Source organism: Protomyctophum bolini, assembly GCF_963924005.1.
Source record: "Protomyctophum bolini genome assembly, chromosome: 18".
Classification (NCBI taxonomy): Eukaryota; Metazoa; Chordata; class Actinopteri; order Myctophiformes; family Myctophidae; genus Protomyctophum; species Protomyctophum bolini.
The window spans coordinates 4,893,467-4,919,317 of record NC_137879.1 but is presented as its reverse complement, the minus strand read 5'-3'; the positions used below and the strand labels follow the sequence as shown (position 1 = coordinate 4,919,317).

Genomic DNA, 25,851 nt, shown 5'->3' with positions numbered 1-25,851 from the left:
CACTCACCATCACTCACAACTGCATAAAAAATGGAAACTAAACAAGAGTCGGTGCACTCGAAGAATATACACTGTAGTGTAGGCTATCTGTTCTATTTCCAGAGCTGAGCCCGTCGGTGTCCACTGAAAAGACGTCCAAGTAAACTACAGGAATGTAAGTCAAGGTAAGCGATTACATTCTGCCGCGCAGTGCCTGGAGTCTGGGAGCCAGTGCCAACAAATGCACGAAAAAAGGCCACAAAGACAACGTGATTTGATGAGATGAGATGATGTATGATAAGAGCGCCCCATATTTCACATGGGTGTAATTGTTGTACTTCGAGCAGCACTTTTAGCTCCCTCTCTCTCTCTCTCTCTCCCTCTCTCGTTCATGACTCTAAGTAATCGTCTGTGACGGATGCAGAAGTGCCTTTTAGATGTTTTGTTTTTTTTTTACATGAAACGGGGAGAGAGAAGGGGGGGGGGGGGTTGGTGACACAGCAAATGTCGTCTCGGGATCGGGACTCGAACCCGCGACACGCTGTAACGCTGGATTACGAGCACAGGTGCCCAGACAGCTACACCAGCCGCCCTTGAGTAGTAGTTGCGTGCCGTCATGCAAGTGTTAACACACAAGGGGACGGGGGGTCCTGGTGGAAAAGGGTATCAGTGCTTTTAGACCAATGACATCAAGTCCTTCAGCTTCCCTGATTGGCCGACGCGACACGCCGGCTTCACGGATTGGCCGTAGGCTTCATGTGACGTTTGTAGCGCTGTAGCGATATAAAAGGTAGTGTCCGGTGACAGAACTGCATTCTGGGACAGAGAGACAGAACTCCATTCTGAGACAGAGAGACAGAAAAAAAAGATGCGCTGGACCGTCCATCTGAAAGGAGATGTACCGAAGATTTACCGCCAGGGAGCTGTGTTGCTGCAGGACGAGCTGTACTGCTTTGGAGGAGACAGTAAACACATTGATGTTCACATCTTCAACACAGTGTCTTTATGCTGGAGGAAGTTGACCCTAGTGACGTCTGGGAGAGGAGAACGTCACGTTGAGGTTCCATCCCGTCGCTGGGGCCACACAGCTGTGCTGGTAGAAGATACAGTCTTCCTCTGGGGAGGCTACTGGGGAGAGAAGTGCTACGATGTGCTTTATGCATTTGATGTTGACACCCACAGATGGTTCAAACCCAGGGTTTCTGGGACTGTTCCAGAGGCGAGGAGGTACCACTCAGCCTCTGTCTTGGGGAAGGTCATGTTTATCCTTGGAGGATTCAACCAGATGACTGGATACAATAATGATACGTACAAGTTGGACACCAGCACAATGGTCTGGACTTTAATTAACACCAGAGGAACTCCGCCCCCTGCTTCTGACGGTCACTCTTCCACCATCATCGGGACAAAGATGTTTGTATTTGGGGGACAGAGCAGGGGTCAGTGCTACAACAACATCAGAGTGTTTGACACAGAGACCAACCACTGTGTGAACATTCCTTCTGCACAGCATCTTCCAGAAGAACGCTGTTGTCATTCAGCATTCACCTACAATGGAGAGTTGTACATATTTGGTGGCTTCGATAATAATTTAAAGGACCTCAATGATCTGTGGAAATTCAGTCCAAAGACCTTCTCCTGGAAGAAGGTTGAGCCCAAGGGGAAAGGACCCTGTCCAATGTATAGTATGTGCTGTTGCATGATGGGAGATCGGATCATCCTCTTTGGAGGAAACAAAGGAAAATGGAACCCTGCTGATGATCTGTACATCTTAGACTTGAGTCCTACTCTTAAGACGTTATGCAAGCTAGCATTTATTCAGTACGGTCTGGATCAGTCAGAACTTCCACACAACATCAGGTGGGAACTGGCAGCAGAGATGCCCACGTGTCTCGGAGCTCGAGTCTGAGTACAAAAAGGTATAGGAGTATAGGACTCAAGTCCAAGATGTACAGATCATCTGTGTGTGTGTGTGTGTGTGTGTGTGTGTGTGTGTGTGTGTGTGTGTGTGTGTGTGTGTGTGTGTGTGTGTGTGTGTGTAGGCATTGGGTTTCTTTCCTCCAAAGAGAATGATACGATCTCCCCTCAGTTAAATCATTATGTAAGCTTGCAGTTATTCAGTGTGATCTGGATCAGTCTGAACTCCCACACGACATCAGGTGGGAACTGGCAGCCATGACAAGCAACAATAACTACGACGACGACGACAACATAAAAGTGTGCCTACGATAAAGAAAAGGAAAATGGAAATAATAAAAAATATGACAAATTAATACAACAGCGTGTCCTACGATGTAACCACAAAAAACACTCACAACTGCAACTGCATAAACGTACACACGATCCTCCCTATACCTACAGAAACTAATCAACCCTCCCCCCAAAATAAACTTGTCTTCCACCAAACCATCCGCACCCTCAGATCTGCAAATAAATTCCTACTCGAGGTTCCTAACGCCAATCTATGAACCACGGGGGGGAACCGGGCCTTCTGCTCGGCAGCACCGCAGCTTTGGGACAGCCTTCCTAAATGGACTCGAAAGTACCACAGACGGCTGGACTCCTAACCCTTTGTGTCAGGTATTAATGATTTAATTCAATCCTTCTCAGTGTTTTTACCTTTTTGTTTTAGGAGCCACTGCAGGCGCGATGTGTCCAGGATGTCAACAAAGCTGCATGTGGGAGGCAGAGGAACATCTCTCCTTTCACCTGAAAAATGTAATAAAAAAATAAAATCAACCACAACAATTATTGGTTCCTGAGTCAGGGGCCATGGATTTAAAAAAAAAAAGCTTGTTTTGACCAAAAACACAGTCTATGTAATCCAACTATTTTTATCGATCTTTCTCTTCTCACACAAAACCTTTTCAGAGTTGTGGTCCGTGAACAAAATACATAACTAGATGCATAACACGGGCACACATAACTAGACCAAAATACATAACTAGACATCGACTTACACCATAACGACCTCAAATAACAATGGCGGCAGAGCAAGTGTGAAGAAGATTTCTTTCTCTCTTTTTTTTCTCCTTTCTTAACCCATTTTGGGCGAGAAACCCTTTTGGTGTTATAGCATTATGTTATGCTTTAGCTATTGAAAAAATAGCAGATCTACAAGCTCATAGCGCGCCACCGAGTGGCGCGCTATGAGCTTGTAGGTCTGCTATTTTAGAAAAATCGAAGAACGACTAAAATAGAAACATAGCTTTTTCAGAAAACTGTCATTTTCAAACAGACATTTTTTTAGAATCTGATCTCAGGAGATGATGTATGATAAGAGCGCCCCTCATTTCACATGGGTGTGATTGTTGTACTTCGAGCAGCACTTTTAGCTCTCTCTCTCTCTCTCTCTCTCTCCCTCTCTCGTTCATGACTCTAAGTAATCGTCTGTGACGGATGCAGAAGTGCCTTTTAGATGGGTTTTTTTTTTTTAACTGATATTTTTGGGGCTTTTGTTGCCTCTATTGACAGATAAAAAGTAATGAGACATGAAACGGAGAGAGAGAGAGATGGGGGGGTGGTGACACAGCAAATGTCGTCTCGGGATCGGGACTCGAACCTGCGACACGCTGTAACGCTGGATTACGAGCACAGGTGCCATGACAGCTACGCCAGCCGCCCTTGAGTGGTAGGTGCGTGCCGTCATGCAAGTGTTAACACACAAGGGGACGGGGGGGGACGGGGGGTCCTGGTGGAAAAGGGTATCAGAGGTATAGACTCCCCCACAATGAGAACCAGTGCTTTTAGACCAATGACATCAAGTCCTTCGGCTTTCCTGATTGGCCGACGCGACACGCCGGCTTCATGGATTGGCCGTAGGCTTCATGTGACGTTTGTAGCGCTGTAGAGATATAAAAGGTAGTGTGCCGTGACAGAACTGCATTCTGGGACAGAGAGACAGAACTCCATTCTGGGACAGAGAGACAGAACAAAATGATGCGCTGGACCGTCCATCTGAAAGGAGATGTACCGAAGATTTACCGCCAGGGAGCTGTGTTGCTGCAGGACGAGCTGTACTGCTTTGGAGGAGACAGTAAACACATTGATGTTCACATCTTCAACACAGTGTCTTTATGCTGGAGGAAGTTGACCCTAGTGACGTCTGGGAGAGGAGAACGTCACCTTGAGGTTCCACCCCGTCGCTGGGGCCAAACAGCTGTGCTGGTAGAAGATACAGTCTTCCTCTGGGGAGGCTACTGGGGAGAGAAGTGCTACGATTTGCTTTATGCATTTGATGTTGACACCCACAGATGGTTCAAACCCAGGGTTTCTGGGACTGTTCCAGAGGCGAGGAGGTACCACTCAGCCTCTGTCTTGGGGAAGGTCATGTTTATCCTTGGAGGATTCAACCAGATGACTGGATACACTAATGATACGTACAAGTTGGACACCAGCACAATGGTCTGGACTTTAATTAACACCAGAGGAACTCCGCCCCCTGCTTCTGACGGTCACTCTTCCACCATCATCGGGACAAAGATGTTTGTATTTGGGGGACAGAGAGGGGGTCAGTGCTACAACAACATCAGAGTGTTTGACACAGAGACCAACCACTGTGTGAACATTCCTTCTGCACAGCATCTTCCAGAAGAACGCTGTTGTCATTCAGCATTCACCTACAATGGAGAGCTGTACATATTTGGTGGCTTCGATAATAATTTAAAGGACCTCAATGATCTGTGGAAATTCAGTCCAAAGACCTTCTCCTGGAAGAAGGTTGAGCCCAAGGGGAAAGGACCCTGTCCAATGTATAGTATGTGCTGTTGCATGATGGGAGATCGGATCATCCTCTTTGGAGGAAACAAAGGAAAATGGAACCCTGCTGATGAGCTGTACATCTTAGACTTGAGTCCTACTCTTAAGACGTTATGCAAGCTAGCATTTATTCAGTACGGTCTGGATCAGTCAGAACTTCCACACAACATCAGGTGGGAACTGGCAGCAGAGACCCACGTGTCTCGGAGCTCGAGTCTGAGTACAAAAAGGTATAGGAGTATAGGACTCAAGTCCAAGATGTACAGATCATCTGTGTGTGTGTGTGTGTGTGTGTGTGTGTGTGTGTGTGTGTGTGTGTGTGTGTGTAGGCATTGGGTTTCTTTCCTCCAAAGAGAATGATACGATACACCAAACCATCCGCACCCTCAGATCTGCAAATAAATTCCTACTCGAGGTTCCCAACGCCAATCTATGAACCACGGGGGGAACCGGGCCTTCTGCTCGGCAGCACCGCACCTTTGGGACAGCCTTCCTAAATGGACTCGAAAGTACCACAGACGGCTGGACTCCTAACCCTTTGTGTCAGGTATTAATGATTTAATTCAATCGTTCTCAGTGTTTTTACCTTTTTGTTTTAGGAGCCACTGCAGGCGCGATGTGTCCAGGATGTCAACAAAGCTGCATGTGGGAGGCAGAGGAACATCTCTCCTTTCACCTGAAAAATGTAATTGAAAAATAAAATCAATCAACCATAACCATTGGTTCCTGAGTCGAATACCGGAAGACTCGCCCTGGTGCTTGCCCGTTTTTCCTCCCGGAATTGTCACCAGTGAGGGGGATGAATGCTATTGGCTGTTTGTATTCTTTTTGTAAAAATATAAAAAGATACTCCTGTAGAAAGGCTATATTATTTTACTTATATTGAACGACCTCAAATAACAATGGCGGCAGAGCAAGTTTAAAGAAAATGTCTTTCGCTTTCTTTTTTTTTCCTTTCTTAACTTAATTTTGGGCGAGAACCCCTTTTGGTGTTAGCATTATGCTATGCTTTAGCTATTGAAAAAATAAGCTCATAGCGCGCCACGAGCTTGTAGGTCTGCTATTTTAGAAAAATCGAAGAACGACTAAAATAGAAACATAGCTTTTTCAGAAAACTGTCATTTTCAAACAGACATTTTTTTAGAATCTGATCTCAGGTCAGAATGGGTTAAGGCGGCGGGGGGGGATGAAACTTTGTAAGACGATTCAAACGGACATTGCACCCTCATCTGCTCGTCTCCCATCGAGATCCCAGCTGCCGCGGGACCCAATATGACAGCACATAAAAACCCCACTCCCCGATATTAATGACCCTGTCTGAGCTGAAAGCCTCCGATGCTATTCGCAGACAGGCGCTAAATGTATGTCCCTCGGTGCTGCTAGAGAACACAATATTACACATGCATTCATAATCGTCTCTCTCTGTCTGTCTGGGTGGAAAAACCTCGCATGTCCCAAAACGGTCTCACTTTTCGGGATTAAAGCAGCAAAAAGTTATTCTGGTGCCTTTGTGTGATGCTGTGTAGTGTGATCAAGTAGGGTCAGTGATGAAGTATAGCATAGTCGCATGTTTTACTACTACTAAGTATCAATACATGTAGAAACGCTGTGTTACAAGTAAAAGTCCAGTAATCTAAGTGAGCTTGAGTTAAAGTACAAAAGTATGTGCGGTGCTGTGCGGTACGATGTGGTGTGGTGCGGTGCAGTGCTGTTCAGTAGGCCTGTCAAAAAAAATCGATTCGAGTTAGTTAGTTCGTTTTTTTTCCTGCACAAATGTACCTGTGCATGCAATGCATTTGGCCTGGGTTTCTGCATAGTGCATTTACCACCAGCTAAGCTAAGCCTGCCAATTGTATTTATTTTTACACCTGTTTTAATACTAATGTATTGTTCTGGTATTGAGTGAGAAGAGATTTTGTAACTTTTGTACTGGTTCAAATACATGAGACATGTTCTTACTCTTGGATTTAACCTTTGTGTGTTTAAATCATTCAGTTGATAAAACCTTTACAATTGTACAAGCTTTTTAAAAAACTGCTTTAGAATCGGAAAAAAATCTTTTTTGAATCGAGAATCGGAAAAATCGAAAAGAACGTTTTTGAATCGAATCGTCACCCCAAGAATCGGAATCGAATCGAATCGTGGGACACCTAAAGATTCGCAGCCCTACTGTTCAGTGTGGTTCAGTGAAGTGCGGTGCTGTGCTGTTCTGTTCAGTGCGGTGCTGTGCGGTGCACAGTGCACATGCACACACGGCACCATAAGCTACGCTGTCCTTTGAGTTCCCATGAAAATAATAAAGAGGCGCAGCGGGGGGGGCCCCTCTCTCTCTCTCTCTCTCTCTCTCTCTCCTCCTGTGTAACTCGATGCCACAGATATTGGCCCCCACAGTGGCGCGCGGGGCCCCCGGCGGCGCCGCCGAGAGATGAAATGAAATGGAAACGAGGCGATGACAACGACGGCCACTTGTGGCCGAGGAGCGGAGACTTAAGGGACTGTGTGTTCCCTACATTGTGGCTCATCATCGCCCATATGGCCTGTGACTCTGCCCCCCCACCTCCCCCAGAGTGACTCCTGTTGGGGCCGGCCCCTAATCTCTCTCTCAAGACAAGATTCCTAACCAAACAGCAGACACTGTCAGCACCGCACCGCACTGCCCCGAAACCTGTAGTGTTGTTGTTAGTGGGAATAAACACAGATGCTCCCAGGAGGAAGAAGTGGACTATAAGAAATAAGGTTATAGGAGCCAAATTTATATATAAAAGAAAAAAAAGGTGGTGGTGGTAAAAGAAAAAAAAGGTGGTGGTAGTTTCTTTACTCCCTCCTGTCGTGTCTAACGGACAGTGTGACCGAGTTATACTGGCCCCAACCTGTGAATACTGTATATTTCATGTTTAGAGGAAATGTATATGTTGCCTTAAATTATTATTGTTATATCACTTACTGTTACTGTGTTAACTTATTATTCATGTTATGTGTGAGTGGATAGGACCCGAATGGAAACAAGGCCGCAAGGTCTTTCTTCGGTGAAATCCTTTTTTGGACAAAAATGCCTGACTGTACATTGTGCTGTTTGCATTTATGTTGCCTAATAAAGTATTCAATCAATCAATCAAGTTCTTGTTGTCAGAGTCTAGTCTTCTTGATCTTGTCCTATGTGTGTGTTTTTTTCATTTTGTCTCTTTCTTTTCTCTTTCTTCGGACTGTGCGCTATAGCTGGGCCAGCGGAATGACTGCTGGCCCAGACAAACTACAAATCCTAAACCTATATGAACCAATGAACATGCTCTGAAAATGCATGCATGTGCGTGACGGTGCAGATGGGGTGTGTGCAGAGAAAACGTACGAGATTTTCAAGTGGGAGAAAAGGAGCGGGCCAACGTTAAGACCCCCTCCGGGAGTACCCCCCCTGTCAGCAAAGCATAGAATATGGTTTAAGTGGTCAAAGATCGGAGGAAATAAAAGCCAGAGGAGGCACTATATGGGAATCAAACAGGTCGAGGCTTGTGTGCATTTGGAGGGGAGAGGGATGAGGAGGGGAGGGGGATCAGGAGGGGAGGGGGATCAGGAGGGGAGGTTTAACGGTGACAGGAGAAGAACGGCTGCCAACACAACCCCCTCTAATCGGTCCCCAAGTCCAGCCAAGAGCCTGTCATCCCTGAGCCCCCCGAGGTTTCGTCTTCTCAGGACTGTCCCCGGCCGTATAACCCCTCCTCTGGATCGGTCACACACCTGCCCCTGTCTTTTAAGAAAAGGCCCAGGGGAGAGACGGGACTGGGGCGGACCCCCGACCCCCGGCCCGGCCCGCGGACACGGGATCTGTGCCCACCGCGATGAGCCGCCCGGCCATCAGGACCCTCGTTGCTTCGATCACTTCAATATCAACATGGGTGTCGGGTTACCGCCCTCTGTCTCTCTCTCTCTCTTCCCCCCCCCAGGGGGGGGCGGTGGGGGCAATCAAAGGCCATCCCAAAACGCTGAGGAGGAACCGGGGCCTGAATTGTACCAGTGGAGTGAAGTAGAAGTTCCTTTATTTTGACCTGAGATCAGATTCTAAAAAAATTCTATTTCTACATCCCGACAGTTTTCTGAAAAAGCTATGTTTCTATGTCAGTGGTTCTTCGATTTAAAAAAGAAATAGCAGACCTATAGCAGACCTTACGGTTAGGGATTAGGGGAGAAGAGTGAATTACAGTATAATAACGTACTCATTTTTCACCATTTCCAGGAGCAGCCGTTCACCCTCTGCTTGGATCTGGACCCTCAGAGACGCCGGGTGACCCTGGAGACACGAGACAGAGAGAGAGAGACAGAGAGAGAGAGAGAGAGAGAGAGAGGACATGAGTGGAAGGCCTGGTTCATACTTAACCCATTCTGACCTGAGATCAGATTCTAAAAATGTTCTTCTACTGTACATCCCAACAGTTTTCTGAAAAAGCTATGTTTCTGTGTCAGTGGTTCTTCGATTTTTCAAAAAAAGTAGATCTGCTATTTTTCAATAGCTAAAGCATAACATAATGCTTACACCAAAATGGGTTGGGTTATACTTTAACGTACAATTTCAAGGTGCTTTTACTTCACTTGCAGTATTTCCATTTTTCTTTTTTATATCATTTTTATACTTTATACTTCAGCTCTATTACATATCGGTGGCAAATTGTTGTGCCTTCACTGCATTAGTTACTTTCAGATTTAGATTATTATTACAAATCATTAACCAATCATCACGACCTGTGTCTTACCTGTAAATTGGCTATTTTAGAAAGATTATTAATTTGTTTAAAAAAACAAATGTGGGCACTTTTACTTTGAAAAGTCTGTATCCAAATATACTGTAGTAAAACAAGTGAAAAATGTAATACAGGACATGTGGAGATACGCGGTTTCTGCCCGACAGCAACGATATCATGGTATACTTTTAAATACAAATAAAAAGTACTTCTTCCACTTATACCCATAATATGACAGTTCTCTGGAAGGCCTCTACAGTATATGGATGGCAGAGTGGAATGTTCACAGAGGGAGGCCATAGCCAGTGTCTCATTTCCCCCCCTCCGTCCCTCCCTGATCTGCGTGTGCGTGTGCGTGCAGCTTATAGCCTCTTATTAGAGACCCCCGGACAGGGGGGGGTCAGACCCAGGAGATGCTAACATCCATTACATGGCTGTTAGGGAGCTGCAGGGCCTTTGTCCCCTCTCCTCCTACACGCCACTCTGTACTCTGTTCACTTTGGAGGCTGCAGCAGTCTGCAGCAGTCTGCTGCAGAGTGCAGACTGCTGCAGACTGCTACAGGTGTTGATTCCATCGACTAAAACCGTGACGAAAAATGTTCGTCATTGACTACCCTTTTTTTTCCCTCCCTGGACAGACGACAAAACCGAAATAAAACCGATGACTAAAACTGTACGACGACTAGATATACTGACAATTTAGTAAAAAAAAATACATTTGAATCATATACTACAGCTTTTGTGTGACACTGTTTTAGAAACAGTAACACTTTTGGACATGATTTCCACCTGACGAGATATATATATATATCATATCATATCATAATCATAATTGTATAACTTGAGTATTTGGTCAAATATTCACAAGCCACAGCTTGGGAATGACTGACATCACATGCAGGCTGGCTGGCCCACAACACAAGAAGTCCTGACTGAGATCAACATTGGAGCCACTCCACAATCTAATAAGGAACTTTACTCAGCAGAATGTGTTATCTGCGGTCACAGTCCTGAAATGAAGCCATTCAAATTCTCTCCTCTACTTATATATATCTATACTCTGACTCAGACAAGGGGGGCGTTAACCCATTCTGAACGGGAACCCATTTTGGTGTAAAGCATCATGTTATGCTTTAGCTATTGAAAAATAGCAGATCTACAAGCTCATAGCGCGCCACCGAGTGGCGCGCTACGAGCTTGTAGGTCTGCTGTTTTTGAAAAATCGAAGAACGACTGACATTTTTAGAATCTGATCTCAGGTCAGAATGGGTTAATCAGACCAGTGTGTGTCCAGTGGAAACCTCGTATGAATCTGATCTCAGGTCAGAATGGGTTAAGTGATTTAGACTAGAGTACTTTGGGGGGCATTGAGGAGCCGTCCGTGTGCAGAATAAAATTACCCCGAATGAAGTCAGTCAGATGTTGTGGGGGGGGGGGGGGGGGGGGGGGGGGGACCGACGTCAAGGCGATCATTATCACCTCTGCTTCTCCTCCAAGAGCTGAGGAGCTCAATCATGGACTCTCCGCGTCCTGCCAGCGCTTCTTGTTCGCCCCCCAAGCACAACAACACCGACCGACTGACTGTTAGCTCAGCGCAAACATCTCCCACATTGTTATATAGCTTCCCTCCGTCTGCCTGCCAGCGGAATATAAACGTATACCTGATTTCTCAGCAAAAAATAGATACCCAGACAGACACTCTGAGTGTTTTTTTAAGGGGGGGGGGGGGGCCCATCTGCCTCTACGTGTGTTTTTGGAGTAACTCTACATTACAACGTGGCTGTCATCCAGTGGTGGAACTAAAGTAAAGTGCTTTTGACTGTACTTTCCATAAGGGCCTTCCATATCTCAATGGAAAATATTATACTTCTTTCTTTTTTTAAGTAACACTAAAGTTACTTTGTAGATTCTTATTATTATCCACACAATACAACACATTATGTTTAACAACTTTCAGCCCTGGTTCATACTCAAACTGCAAATGTCAATATTATGTTACATATGGCTATGGTATACATACATTCTGAAAAGTTGTGGAATGAAACATTATTGTATAATGAGTACTTGTACAGTATATGTAACTTTAAGTGTATACTGTATGTTGATGCCTATACTGTATACACTACAGCATACAATGTCCAATCTGCATCATGTTGTGGATTAGGCTACTGAAGTTCCAGAGCACTTCTCTCTCTGTTGACAGTTTATTATACTGGTTAAGAATACACACGTCGTCTGTGGTCAGTCACTTATTTGGGTGTAACACATCCAAGCCTCGATTAGCACGTCTTGGGCAAATTTAATTTAGACTGGCCTATTTTAACTATCCATAAACATACTGTAATACAATACAGACAACACAATATGTAGGCCTACCTGGTGGTGTAGCCTGGAAAGGAAACAGCTGAGGTGGTTTCGGGCATCTGGGAGGAGACCCCGGGGCAGACGAAGGAGCAGTTGGAGGAAACACATCGGAACGTCTCGGAATCCCCCAGGAGGAAGTCACTAATGTTGCTCTGGAGAGGGAAGTCTGGAACCCTCTGGTGGAGACGGATAAGCGGTTGTAGATGGATGGATGGATGGATACCTGGTGGTAAGAATACACACAAGTCTCTGGTCAGCCACTTCTTACGTCACCAACCCAAACCTCAGCACATCTATGACAAAATTAGCAGCAGTAATATTTCTATTTTAGTTTTTAGTCATAGTCTCTTGGTTTTCATTTAGTTTTAGTCACATTTTGGTCATGCAGAATGTTTCAGTCGACTAAATCTACAGGTGATTGATGAAGCCCACCACACACCGGCTGCGACCGTCTGCGGCGTGGCGCGTTGCCGCGCGGCGCCGCCTGGAAAATAGAACTGTGTTCTATCGGCGCGGCTCCGCGCGGCGGACGGAGCCGGTGTGCGTTAGGTTCATTGAAAATAATGGAGGCGGCTGTGTGCGCCGCGCGGGGGACGCAGCCGGTGTGTGTCGGGCTTTAGTCTACTAAAATGTATTTTGGCGGGGCTTGATGCCATCATGATGGCTGATTTTGCACTTGCTGATTTTGCACTTGCTGAAAATAGCCGATCTACAAGCTCACAACGCGTCGCGCTGCAACGTGTTGTGAGCTTGTAGATCTGCTATTTTCAGAATGCAACCAAGTGGCATGCTGAAATGCAAGTGCAAGTGGCACGCTCGAGGCATAGTAAAAGTAACAATACCACAATACAAAAATAAATACTCTGTTACAACAAGTAAAAGGCCTGTAATACAAAAATAAATGCTTCATGGCCTCAAAATAGACGTACAGTAACAGTACCATGGTAGAATTTGTCAAACCTTTTGGAAAATAGCTGATCTAAAGGCTCCGGTTTTAAATCAGCTATATTTTAAGAGCCAAAAGGATTAACTATTATGGCTTCAGTGGCCAGTACAGGAACTGAAAACTAAAGCTATATTTTAAGAGCCAAAGGATAAAATATTATGGCTTAAGTGGACAGTGAATTTTTTTTGTAATAATAAATCGGCAGGAAGTACAGGAACTAAAAACTAAAGCTGTCAAATAGTTGTATTGGAGTAACAACAGTACCACGTTTGCCTCTGAGGTGTAGTGTACCTCAAAATTGTAGCGTACTTAATAGTAAATGTACTTCGTTACTTTACATCTCTGCTCTCTCTCTCTCGCTGTGCAGAGTCCAATGACTTCTCCACAATCAGATAATTCATCTGGTGCTCTCTCTCTCTCTCTCTCTCTCCCTCTCTCTCTCTGTCTCTCAACCAAGCCACAGGGTCAGTCTCAATTCATGTTATCGTATCGTTTTAGCCCCACTGAAAAGGATCATGCCTTCACAAATTAACGACAATATTTATTTTCTTCAATATCTCTCAAGTTTGGCTTCGTGCTCTCAGCTCTGCTTGGCCGGAATCTATCCAAATCCACCGTGAAGTAGCTGGCTATGAGTGTGAGCCAGTGTGCGTGTGTGCGTGTGTGTGTGTGTGTGTGTGTGCGTGCGTGAGGAGACAGAAACAGAAAGGGAGCAGAAAGACAGAGAGAGAGAGAGATAATGGTTACCAGACAAATTAAGAAAGGGAACCACGAACTTTTTCTCAAACTGACAAAAACTTTTCATTGGCAAAAAATCCGAATGAGGAATAACAAATAAAATAGACTGTAGTTGGACGCATTATTGATTCGTCCTTGGCCCAACGTTTGTTGTTAACTCATGCAGCAATAAAGTTAGAAAAGTCCGACCCATACACAATGGTCCGACCCATACACAATGGGCCGACCCATACACAATGCTCTGACCCATACACAATGGACAGACCCATACAAAATGTTCTGACCCATACAAAATGCTCTGACCCATACAAAATGCTCTGACCCATACAAAATGGTCCGACCCATACAAAATGTTCTGACCCATACAAAATGTTCTGACCCATACAAAATGTTCTGACCCATACAAAATGCTCTGACCCATACAAAATGGTCCGACCCATACAAAATGTTCTGACCCATACAAAATGTTCTGACCCATACAAAATGTTCTGACCCATACACAATGCTCTGACCCATACACAATGGGCCGACCCATACACAATGCTCTGACCCATACACAATGGACAGACCCATACACAATGGGCCGACCCCACACACAATGCTCTGACCCATACACAATGGGCCGACCCCACACACAATGCTCTGACCCATACAAAATGCTCTGACCCATACAAAATGGACAGACCCATACACAATGGGCCGACCCATACACAATGCTCTGACCCATACACAATGGGCCGACCCCATACACAATGCTCTGACCCATACACAATGCTCTGACCCATACACAATGGGCCAACCCATACACAATGCTCTGACCCATACACAATGCTCTGACCCATACACAATGCTCTGACCCATACACAATGCTCTGACCCATACACAATGCTCTGACCCATACACAATGCTCTGACCCATACACAATGCTCTGACCCATACAAAATGGACAGACCCATACACAATGCTCTGACCCATACACAATGGACCGAACCATACACAATGGGCCGACCCATACACAACCCATGTTTTTTTGTGAGGGTAGTGCTTAATTTCTATAAATTCTTAGGTGCCGGAGCTCGGGTGTGTGCACGAAAATGTGTTTTTTTTTATCCCGCCTTTTTTTTTTAGCACAACCAACGGCCAGCCCACCCATCAGAACACCACTCTAGTAGCCTACTAGCCCCATAAGTGCCCTCTCCAGAATGAGCGGGAGAGCTACAGAATGAGCGGGAGAGGGCACATATGGGGCTAGTAGCTTACTAGGCTAGTAATGTCATGATGAATTGAAAATGGCGTACCCTGAAGTAACAAGTCTTACCGCTTTTTCTGGTTTTATACTCGTATACGCAGTCACATTTTGTATTGACCGGTGTGTAGACTACGTTCGTTTGAACTGTACCCATTCTACAAGCTGAATAAAATGTCCAATCACTCAATCAATAACATTTGCCGCAGCTGTTTACACAGGGCCCCGCCGCCGGCTCACAATTTACAAACACACATACAGTAGACATTTGCAGTTCAGTTGGCACAGCGGCTCAACGTTATATTATATACTGTATAAAATACAGTATTAAGTTAGGGTGGCCCATTATCAGAACAGTGCAATGCTAAATACCTGCATTCGCGTTGTTGTCTTTATCCAAGTTCCTCCTCCGCCTGACCGCCTCCTCCTCCTCCATGACAAGTTTGACAACTCAATAATGCTACTAGCCTAGTGCCTACTACAAAACGCATGCTGTCCGGCTGTCCACAAGGCTAAAAACTCCAAGTAGCAGTTAATATATTTCTCCATACTATGAAAGTTCCATATTCCATAATATGCAACCAACGGCAACGAAAACAGATGCAAATTGCAAAAGTCGAGAGACGAGAGTTGTTTGTAATTTACGCACCCGGCACCGTCAACAGTGAGGCGCGTCACGACGCCGGGGGTTCCACAGCCCGTTTCCTGTTTCCTCTCAAAACGGGCGCGCATTTCAAAATAAGAGGCTTTTTTGTTTGTACAATTCACGTCATGTTTTATTTTGGAATTGTACTCGAAATAGAAGTAACTGTGATGAGGAAGAAGCCTAGTTCACTTGAAAATGAAACTAAAATTATAATAGAGACGTATTGTATATTGTAATGTGCATTTGGGGTGGCAGAGCTGCCTCTACAGGTAATAATATTATTAATAATAATAATAATAATAATAATAATAATAATAATAACACTTTATTTGTATAGCTCCTTTCATGACTTGAAATGCAGCTCAAAGTGCTTTACAGAGCAATGGAGAAAAAAAAGAAAAGAAAGCAAGGCATAAACATTAAAAACAAGAGCAGTAATGCAATACAGTGAGGCCATGAATAACAAAAAATAAAAGATCAATTAAAAGCAAGGGTGTAGATTAGAAGTGGGTCTTGAGCTGTTCTTTAAAAATGTCTACAGAGGCTGTCTGCCGAAGGTACGTTTGTTCCATGCGATGATGCGAGGCTATATGCCTATTCATACTTTTTATTTAGTAATCGACAAACATTTTTGTTCATCGTTTTAGTCGACGAAACACTGCTCTGTTATAGTAACAGTGTTGATTTATAATAGTATGACGAAAAATGTTCGTCAACTACCTTTTTTCACTGACGAAACTAAATGAAAACTAAGCTACCGTATGATGACTAAAACTATAAGACTAAACATATTGACAATTTGGTCAACAAATAAAAACTATACTAAAATGATAGGAAGGGACTAGTGGACAAAAGATAAGTATAAGACAAGTCATTTTACACACTGTGAGCTTGTAGATCGGCTATATTCAGCAAGGGTAAATTCAGACAGCAACGACAGCATCATGCCCCGCCAAAATAAATTGTAGTCGACTAAATCAACTGTAGATTTTGTCGACTAAAATCTCATAATGTTCACCCGGGGTGAGCAGTATGGGTTAGCGCCCCAGCCTGTGTCCTCCGTGAGGAGGAAGCCCATGCAACGAACCTCGGTGAGGCCTTTAGGAGGGCCATTATAATCCACCACTCCTGAATGAAGTGCCTGGTGCTGGGAGTCTGGTGCAACCCACAGGTCCTGGGCCTGGTGAGAGCAGGAGTGGACCTGGTGAGACGTAGGAGGGGCCCGGACAGGAGTCAACCCACAGAGCCTATAATCCTTCCACCCGCCAGAATTTGGTTCTCCCAGTCCCGGCAGAGTAGTTTCCGGAGCAACGGATTGGAGGATTGTGTGGCCTTAATGCTCATTCCCTGATGGACTGATCAATGGGAGCTACTGGGACGTAAGTCGGGATTTTATCAACCCCAGCTGGGTCACCTGAGTGAGGAGTATGATGTTGAGAGACCCGAAACCCTGTTGACCTCAGGAAACATCACTGAGGATACGTCCTATAGGTGCATCCATGCGATGTATTTTTAGTTATAGTCAACTAAAACTATAGACTAAGACTAAAACATTCCAGGTGACTAAAATGTGACTAAAACTAAAGTTTCATTCCAAAGACTATAGACTAAAACTAAAACTAAAATGCGCTGCCAAAAACAATAACAGTAAGTGCTGCTGCCAGGTGGCAGCTTTGCAGCAGCTAAATAGAGTAGAGTGGAGTCCGTCATCCATAACTCATTTTACAGCCCGTCTTTAATAAGATCGGTACCACTCGCGATTTACGAGCGGACATTACTCTTACAGAGGCTTGTAAATTAAGGAAAGGCGTTAGCATCGCCGTTATGCTTTAACGGTCTCGTAGTAAAATTCAACTTTGCCTAATAGGGGCGGAGCGGCGAGGGACAACCGGCTATACGTTCAATCAGCAGGCAGCGCTCCGCAAGGTGATGGCAGAGCGCCACACTTTTACTGGAGTAAAATAGCAGATCTACAAGCTCATAGGTCTGATTTTTCTGATTTTTTACAAGAGCTAAAGTTTAAAATAATGTTTAAAACACTGAAAGGGCCCTGAATGGGTTTTTAAACAAAAATGTGAGACGTCAGAGGGGTTTAATAACAAAATGATAGGCAATATATATATATAAATATGACATTAAGGCATGTAATATGTTGCTAACCCCCATCCCGTCCCAATGCACTTCTCCCATGAACACAAGCGATACTAGACTGTCCCTTAAATGAACAGTCTGGATTCTGGTCACCCTGTAGCCCCGAGTCCAGAAGAGGTTGAGAACCGAATTAATCAATTTTGGACGGGAACCCCTTTTGGTGTTAGCATCATGTCATGCTTTAGCTATTGAAAAACAGCAGATCTACAAGCTCATAGCGCGCCACCGAGTGGCGCGCTACGAGCTTGTAGGTCTGCTATTTTTTTGAAAAATCAAAGAACGACTGACATATAGAAACATAGCTTTTTTCAGAAAACTGTCATTTTTCAAACAGACATTTTTAGAGTCTGATCTCAGGTCAGAATGAAAACTGTCAGGATGTATATAGAAGACATTTTTAGAATCTGATCTCAGGTCAGAATGGGTTAAGCGTTGCATGGCCAGCCACGCACATAATACCGCTATAAGTCCGTTGTTTGTGTTGGACAGGAAATCGGCCACAGAGCACCAGGAGGCCACAGAGAGACAGCTGATTGCGTGCGAGAGAGAGAGAGAGAGAGAGAGAGAGAGAGAGAGAGACAGAGACAAGCGCGGGACCTCATCACTCGCAAACGTCAGATTACACACACACACAGCGGCCGGATTCTCTTTCCCCAGCCGTGAGATAATGATGTGTGGCAAAATAAAGAAAACAAAGTGGATGATGAGCCCCCATCTCTCCCTGCGGGGGGCCGAGGAGGGAGATCCTATATAATTCAGCATGGCGGCTTTAGGAAATCCTGCCTGTCCCTGGGTGTGTGTGTGTCTGTGTGTGTGTGTGTGTGTGTGTGTGTGTGTGTGTGTGTGTGTGTGTGTGTGTGTGTGTGTGTGTGTGTGTGTGTGTGTGTGTGTGTGTGTGTGTGTGTGTGTGTGTGTGTGTGTGTGTGTGGCTGTCCCACATGGACAGACCCGGCGGCAGTTTTGTTACTTGAGTAAAAGTATATACTTTTTCCAATAGCTGAGCCAAGAATAAAACTAACTGGGCTAAGAACTGTATATTGGATCCTTTTCAGCCTTCCTGTCTTTGGATAGCACAGTGAAGAACCGGTAGAGACCCCATTGAGCATTTTATAGGCAATTAGGAGTCTAAAATATGTCTATGGCCGTTGTACTGTTAGACAGTACTGAAGTAAATGTACTTGATTTCTTCCCACCATAGTGCCCGGTGTGATGCGTGCACTGAGGATCTCTTTGATTTCTCTCTGGTACTAAAAGATAGGCTTCTCGCATGACCAGATCTGCGTTAGTGGACTATTTTAGAAACAGCTGTGGGTTCCGGCCTGGCCAGGCCCGCCTGCCCGTGCGGGCCATCCAGGCCCGGGGGAACAAACAGGTGGGAGCGGGATCACCCCCCGCCCCTTCCCTCCCCCCTACTAAAGGAGGGGGTGAGCCAACCATTATCTGTCTACATGGATTTAAAGCTAAAATACAATCTCACGACTGTAATGTCTCACGTCGCACACGGGTGCATGTGTTTGGTCCGACGTACAGTACTAACAGTCCGACCGACACCGTACCCAAAACCCAACCATAACCCTAACCTTATACAGGAAGCCACGGGGCAGGATGGGCGAGCTCATTCCTCGACCGCGACGGGTCGTTTGGTCGTTGCGGTTATAGTTACAACTAACCCATGTCGAGCGGCCAGGTCGCCTCTGCCCGATAGCCTCAAAAGTCTAATTTCTCCCCCTGCAGTCCATAGGGATATCCCTTTGGTCTAGTTGTTAAGATGTTGGACTTTCATGCGGGTGACCCATGAAGTTCGAATCCCGGGGCGTTATACAATTGCATAAGATTATGTCCACAATTCCATGCTGTTTTGATGTTGGTATACCACAGGAGAGAGATAACAGGCGCATGCGGAGAACAAATTGCACTGCGGTAACGTGTGATAAATGTTTTTATGTGATGTATTCCCATGCTTTTTTGTTCTTGCTTAATGTAAGTCGCTCTGGATTAAGAGCGTCTGCTAAATGCCTAAATTGTAAATTGTACAACTTTGACTTTGACTACTGGGTTGGGCTGCTGGATGGATGCTGTCTGGCAGATATAGTTGGTGGAGGATTTGTCCCGCATGTGATGCGATGGTGGTGTTGGTGGTGGTGGTGGTGGTGGTGGGGGGGCCGAGATTCCACCCACCAGCCTCGCTCGCTGCTGACAGTGGCGTATGGTTTGTCAGGGGATCGTCAGTCCATCATCTCCCATGCGGTCGGCTACTCTCTCTCTCTCTCTCTCTCTCACACACACACACACACATTGATCGCAGCAACAAAACAAATGGTCGCCTCTGACCGCGGGAACACAACGCTTCATCCTGCCCCATCCATTAACCCCCTCTATATCGCATCAATGCATGCATGTGCACGCACGCACGCACGCAAGATGGAGAGGTCTGATCTACCACCGATATAATATGGGAAGAGGAGAGAGAGACAGAGAGAGAGACAGACAACAAGAGAGAGAGAGAGAGAGAGAGAGAGATGTAGTAGAAATGATTATTATAAGTATTGAAAAAGAGACTCATAAGTACCTCATAATTATTCAGTGCTGGGGGCCAAGTCCGAGCTCGTGAAAAATTTAGGATAGATGTAGAACGGTGGTTCTCAACCAGAGGTCCTTGAGGTGGTTCCAGGTGGTCCCCAGAAAGCCTGCCGTTTCTATCATCTTGGATTCCCCGTTGATGGTGTAAACCTGGTGGAAAGGTTTCTGAACTGCCCACAGCCCTCCTATATGAGACAAAGATATGAAGATGAGTTCAAAAGTGGTGAAGTCGTCCTTTAAGTACATCTGCTATGTTTGAAGATTTTTGTAAAAAAAAAAAAAAGACAGATAAAGGACCTTTGTGTGTGTCACCCAAGTCTATGGACTTGTCTTATTCTTTCCCCCCACACTGTCCACTGTTTTGGTGTCCAGATGTTTTTTCTCCCCTATTTGTTTCCTAACCGTAGCGTCTGTACTGTAGGCTAAGGACAGTGGGTGATGTGATTCATTTCCTTTGTTACTGTAAATGTAAACTGCATGTGGGAACAAGCCCTTCAAGACTGTAGAAGGACAGTGGGTGATGTGATTCATTTCCTTTGTTACTGTAAAGGTAAACTGCATGCAGGGAACAAGCCCTTCGAGACTGTAGAAGGACAGTGGGTGATGTGATTCATTTCCTTTGTTACTGTAAAGGTAACCTGCATACAGTAGGAACAAGCCCTTCGAGACTGTAGAAGGACAGTGGGTGATGTGATTCATTTCCTTTGTTACTGTAAAGGTAAACTGCATGCAGGGAACATGCCCTTCGAGACTGTAGAAGGACAGTGGGTGATGTGATTCATTTCCTTTGTTACTGTAAAGGTAAACTGCATGCAGGGAACAAGCCCTTCGAGACTGTAGAAGGACAGTGGGTGATGTGATTCATTTCCTTTGTTACTGTAAAGGTAACCTGCATACAGTAGGAACAAGCCCTTCGAGACTGTAGAAGGACAGTGGGTGATGTGATTCATTTCCTTTGTTACTGTAAAGGTAAACTGCATGCAGGGAACAAGCCCTTCGAGACTGTAGAAGGACAGTGGGTGATGTGATTCATTTCCTTTGTTACTGTAAAGGTAAACTGCATGCAGGGAACAAGCCCTTCGAGACTGTAGAAGGACAGTGGGTGATGTGATTCATTTCCTTTGTTACTGTAAAGGTAAACTGCATGCAGGGAACAAGCCCTTCGAGACTGTAGAAGGACAGTGGGTGATGTGATTCATTTCCTTTGTTACTGTAAAGGTAAACTGCATGCAGGGAACAAGCCCTTCGAGACTGTAGAAGGACAGTGGGTGATGTGATTCATTTCCTTTGTTACTGTAAAGGTAAACTGCATGCAGGGAACAAGCCCTTCGAGACTGTAGAAGGACAGTGGGTGATGTGATTCATTTCCTTTGTTACTGTAAAGGTAAACTGCATGCAGGGAACAAGCCCTTCGAGACTGTAGAAGGACAGTGGGTGATGTGATTCATTTCCTTTGTTACTGTAAAGGTAAACTGCATGCAGGGAACAAGCCCTTCGAGACTGTAGAAGGACAGTGGGTGATGTGATTCATTTCCTTTGTTACTGTAAAGGTAAACTGCATGCAGGGAACATGCCCTTCGAGACTGTATAGAAGGACAGTGGGTGATGTGATTCATTTCCTTTGTTACTGTAAAGGTAAACTGCATGCAGGGAACAAGCCCTTCGAGACTGTAGAAGGACAGTGTGGGTGATGTGATTAATTTCCTTTGTTACTGTAAAGGTAAACTGCATGCAGGGAACATGCCCTTCGAGACTGTATAGAAGGACAGTGGGTGATGTGATTAATTTCCTTTGTTACTGTAAAGGTAAACTGCATGCAGGGAACAAGCCCTTCGAGACTGTATAGAAGCGATTAAAGGGCTATACTGTACAAATACAGTGGAGTCGAGTCAATCTCCCCATGCAGCGGCTTCTAGAAAAGAAAACGTCTCACCGCTGAAAACCAAACCGACGTGGTGCCAATTATCACATTTGCTAATCGTCCGACTTCCCTCTGCCTCTGGCAGCCTATATACACTGTATATGTATGTACAGTATAAGACCCGGCTGATAAAGGTAAGGTTGGGTATTTTAAGCAGCAAGTGTTACAGGACCAGAAGTCAAACTATAGGAAATATCGTTTTGCGTTGGGAAAACAATATACGGCCACAGCTGGGCCGTTGAGAAGTCGCTGGTTTTTCGTTAAGCCAAAACCGCAAAATGGGGAGAGAGGGAGTCTCTCTCTCTCTCTCTCAGCCCTGATGTGGTAATTAGAGCTGACTACCTCCTGCTACTGTAATTAACAAAGTCTACTGTACAGCAGACCGGGGGGGGTGGGGGTGGGGGGGGGGGGGCGGGGGGGTGACCAGATGCTTAGCTTAAACACTTTGAGGGCTTTAAATTATGACTGCCGGGATTGTTTAATTATACCTTTGGAGGATATATGCCGAAGTATGTTCGCCTTTGAAATCCATGAAAACCGGTCAAGTAGCCTACAAGCTCACAACCTCCTCTGTGACCTTGACCCTGACCAAGCCTGTCCCGTCTCTGCACCATGTATGATGTCCCAGTCACCCATCAAATATATATATATATATATATCCATATACATATATATAGATATGAGTGCATGGCGGAGAGATCAAAGGTCAAACGAGGTCATGACCTCTGGGTGCCCTCATTAGACTGGTGCGGTGATGTAGTGCGTGCGTGTGTGTGTGTGTGTGTGTGTGTGTGTGTGTGTGTGTGTGTGTGTGTGTGTGTGTGTGTGTGTGTGCGTGCGTGCGTGCGTGCTCTGAACTTGCAGCTATTTTCCACTACTTTAGATTGTTTTGCAAAAAAACAGAACATGTGAAAGGTTTAAATTTAAAGAGGTTAAAGCGATACTATGTAACTTTCCTCTTCTTCTATTATTATTATTATTATTATTAATATTATTATGTAACTGTCCTCTTCTATTCTGGATTTGAACACAGTTTCCTGCCTAAGTACTGACATGTATACCATTGAGCTAATAGAGCCTGCCTGCTTGCTCAGAGGATGAATTGAATCTTAATTTAATTCACATTTTCATGATTTTTTCAAAAATAGCAGATCTGTAGATCTGTACCATACAGATTGTAGTAGTATTATATTAACATACTCCACCATATAGATTGTATAAGTTATATTGTATTAACAAACGCTGCTTTAAGTGTGCACCAATTTACAATTTGCTATTTATTTAGGCATTTAGCAGACGCTCTTAATCCTGAGTGATTTACAGTATATCAAACGAGGACATACAAGGCAATACATCAAATGCACAGAAATAGTCATCTAGGATGATTCATAAGTAAACTAAGAACTACGATCGTCAGTCTAATAGCAGAATATCTAAAGAAAATCTATGGTCTTTGTATGTTACATAACAGACATTCTTAACCACTTTAAACCTTTTAACATAACAGCAATATTCCACCAGTTTCCTCGAAAAGTAACAGTTTTGTTGGACATACAGGACAGCGATGACATGCACAGACGCAGATGGAGGTAGAGCATAAGACACACACGGAGAGAAAGAGAGAGAGAGAGAGAGAGAGAGACAGAGAGAGGTCAAGCATAAGACACACAGAGAGAGAGAGAGAGAGAGAGAGAGAGAGAGGTCAAGCATAAGACACACACAGAGAGAGAGAGAGAGAGAGAGAGAGAGAGAGAGAGAGGTCAAGCATAAGACACAGAGAGAGAGAGAGAGAGAGAGAGAGAGAGAGAGAGAGAGGTCAAGCATAAGAACAGAGGTCCCAAGCAGGGATCAGAACACCCCCACACTGCAGTAGCCAAGACACCGTCCCACAAAAAAAAAACCCACATACCAAAAAGCTCTTCACACCCAATGTTATCAGCACTCAGTGCCCCCCCGCCCGCCGCCCGCCCGGCCAGGCTGGGACATTATCCCCTTTAAACCAATGCACAGGGGGAGCAGGGGGGGGGGGTCGTACTGTACTGTATGTGTTTATTTTCGGCAGAGCGTGAAAGCACGTTCCTCCTTGGCTTGTCCTGTGCTGACAGGTCCAGAAGTCTAAGACCGCCGCCATCAGACGCCGTCTGACCGTTGTTGACGAGGTGCGGACTGGACCCGAGGAGCCAGCAATGCTTCCCTCCCTCCCGCCCACCCGTCCTCCTCTGGGCGGCCCGTTTGATGCCACCATGGGGGGGTATATGACGTGCATGTCGGGCCAAAGGCGTCGTTCCATGGAGCCATTAACCCATTCTGACCTGAGATCAGATTCATACGAGGTTTCCACTGGGACACACACTGGTCTGATTAACCCATTCTGACCTGAGATCAGATTCTAAAAATCTCAGTCGTTCTTTGATTTTTCAAAAATAGCAGACCTACAAGCTCGTAGCGCGCCACTCGGTGGCGCGCTATGAGCTTGTAGATCTGCTATTTTTAAATAGCTAAAGCATAACGTGATGCCAAAACCAAAATGTGTTCCCGTTCAGAATGGGTTAAGACCTGATAGGCCGAGGCGATTCTACACATGCCTTCGATCTAAATCACTTTTTTCGTGCCAATAAATAGGCCTATATATGAAAGAGGTTATTTCAATTGCCGATCCCTCGCGCGAGTGCGTGCATGCGACGTATAGCGCCCCAGTTTAGCTAGAAGAATCCACATACCTGTGTTGGCTGCTTATGTGTTCAGACAGTAAAGCAGGTATAGTCCTCTCCATATACCTGCGTTGGCTGCTTATGTGTTCAGACAGTAAGGCGGGTAGTCCTCTCCATATACCTGTGTTGGCTGCTTATGTGTTCAGACAGTAAGGCAGGTAGTCCTCTCCATATACCTGTGTTGGCTGCTTATGTGTTCAGACAGTAAGGCAGGTAGTCCTCTCCATATACCTGTGTTGGCTGCTTATGTGTTCAGACAGTAAGGCGGGTAGTCCTCTCCATATACCTGTGTTGGCTGCTTATGTGTTCAGACAGTAAGGCAGGTAGTCCTCTCCATATACCTGTGTTGGCTGCTTATGTGTTCAGACAGTAAGGCAGGTAGTCCTCTCCATATACCTGTGTTGGCTGCTTATGTGTTCAGACAGTAAGGCAGGTAGTCCTCTCTACATATACCTGTGTTGGCTGCTTATGTGTTCAGACAGTAAGGCAGGTATAGGCCTCTCCATATACCTGTGTTGGCTGCTTATGTGTTCAGACAGTAAGGCGGGTAGTCCTCTCCATATACCTGTGTTGGCTGCTTATGTGTTCAGACAGTAAGGCAGGTAGTCCTCTCCATATACCTGTGTTGGCTGCTTATGTGTTCAGACAGTAAGGCGGGTAGTCCTCTCCATATACCTGTGTTGGCTGCTTATGTGTTCAGACAGTAAGGCAGGTAGTCCTCTCCATATACCTGTGTTGGCTGCTTATGTGTTCAGACAGTAAGGCAGGTAGTCCTCTCCATATACCTGTGTTGGCTGCTTATGTGTTCAGACAGTAAGGCAGGTAGTCCTCTCCATATACCTGTGTTGGCTGCTTATGTGTTCAGACAGTAAGGCGGGTAGTCCTCTCCATATACCTGTGTTGGCTGCTTATGTGTTCAGACAGTAAGGCAGGTAGTCCTCTCCATATACCTGTGTTGGCTGCTTATGTGTTCAGACAGTAAGGCAGGTAGTCCTCTCCATATACCTGTGTTGGCTGCTTATGTGTTCAGACAGTAAGGCAGGTAGTCCTCTCCATATACCTGTGTTGGCTGCTTATGTGT

At 45.2% G+C, this 25,851-nt stretch overlaps 1 protein-coding gene across 1 annotated transcript; it reads left to right on the top strand.

The window, feature by feature from the left end:
- Positions 1-847: 847 nt before the first annotated feature.
- On the top strand, positions 848-24,978 carry LOC308333115 (kelch domain-containing protein 3-like; the record flags this gene model as incomplete). Its single annotated transcript, XM_080789310.1, has 4 exons — positions 848-1,839; positions 2,139-2,196; positions 24,165-24,310; positions 24,972-24,978. 4 exons carry the CDS (start codon positions 848-850, stop codon positions 24,976-24,978), a joined length of 1,203 nt encoding a protein of 400 aa, XP_080645436.1.
- Between the last annotated feature and the right edge of the window lie 873 nt (positions 24,979-25,851).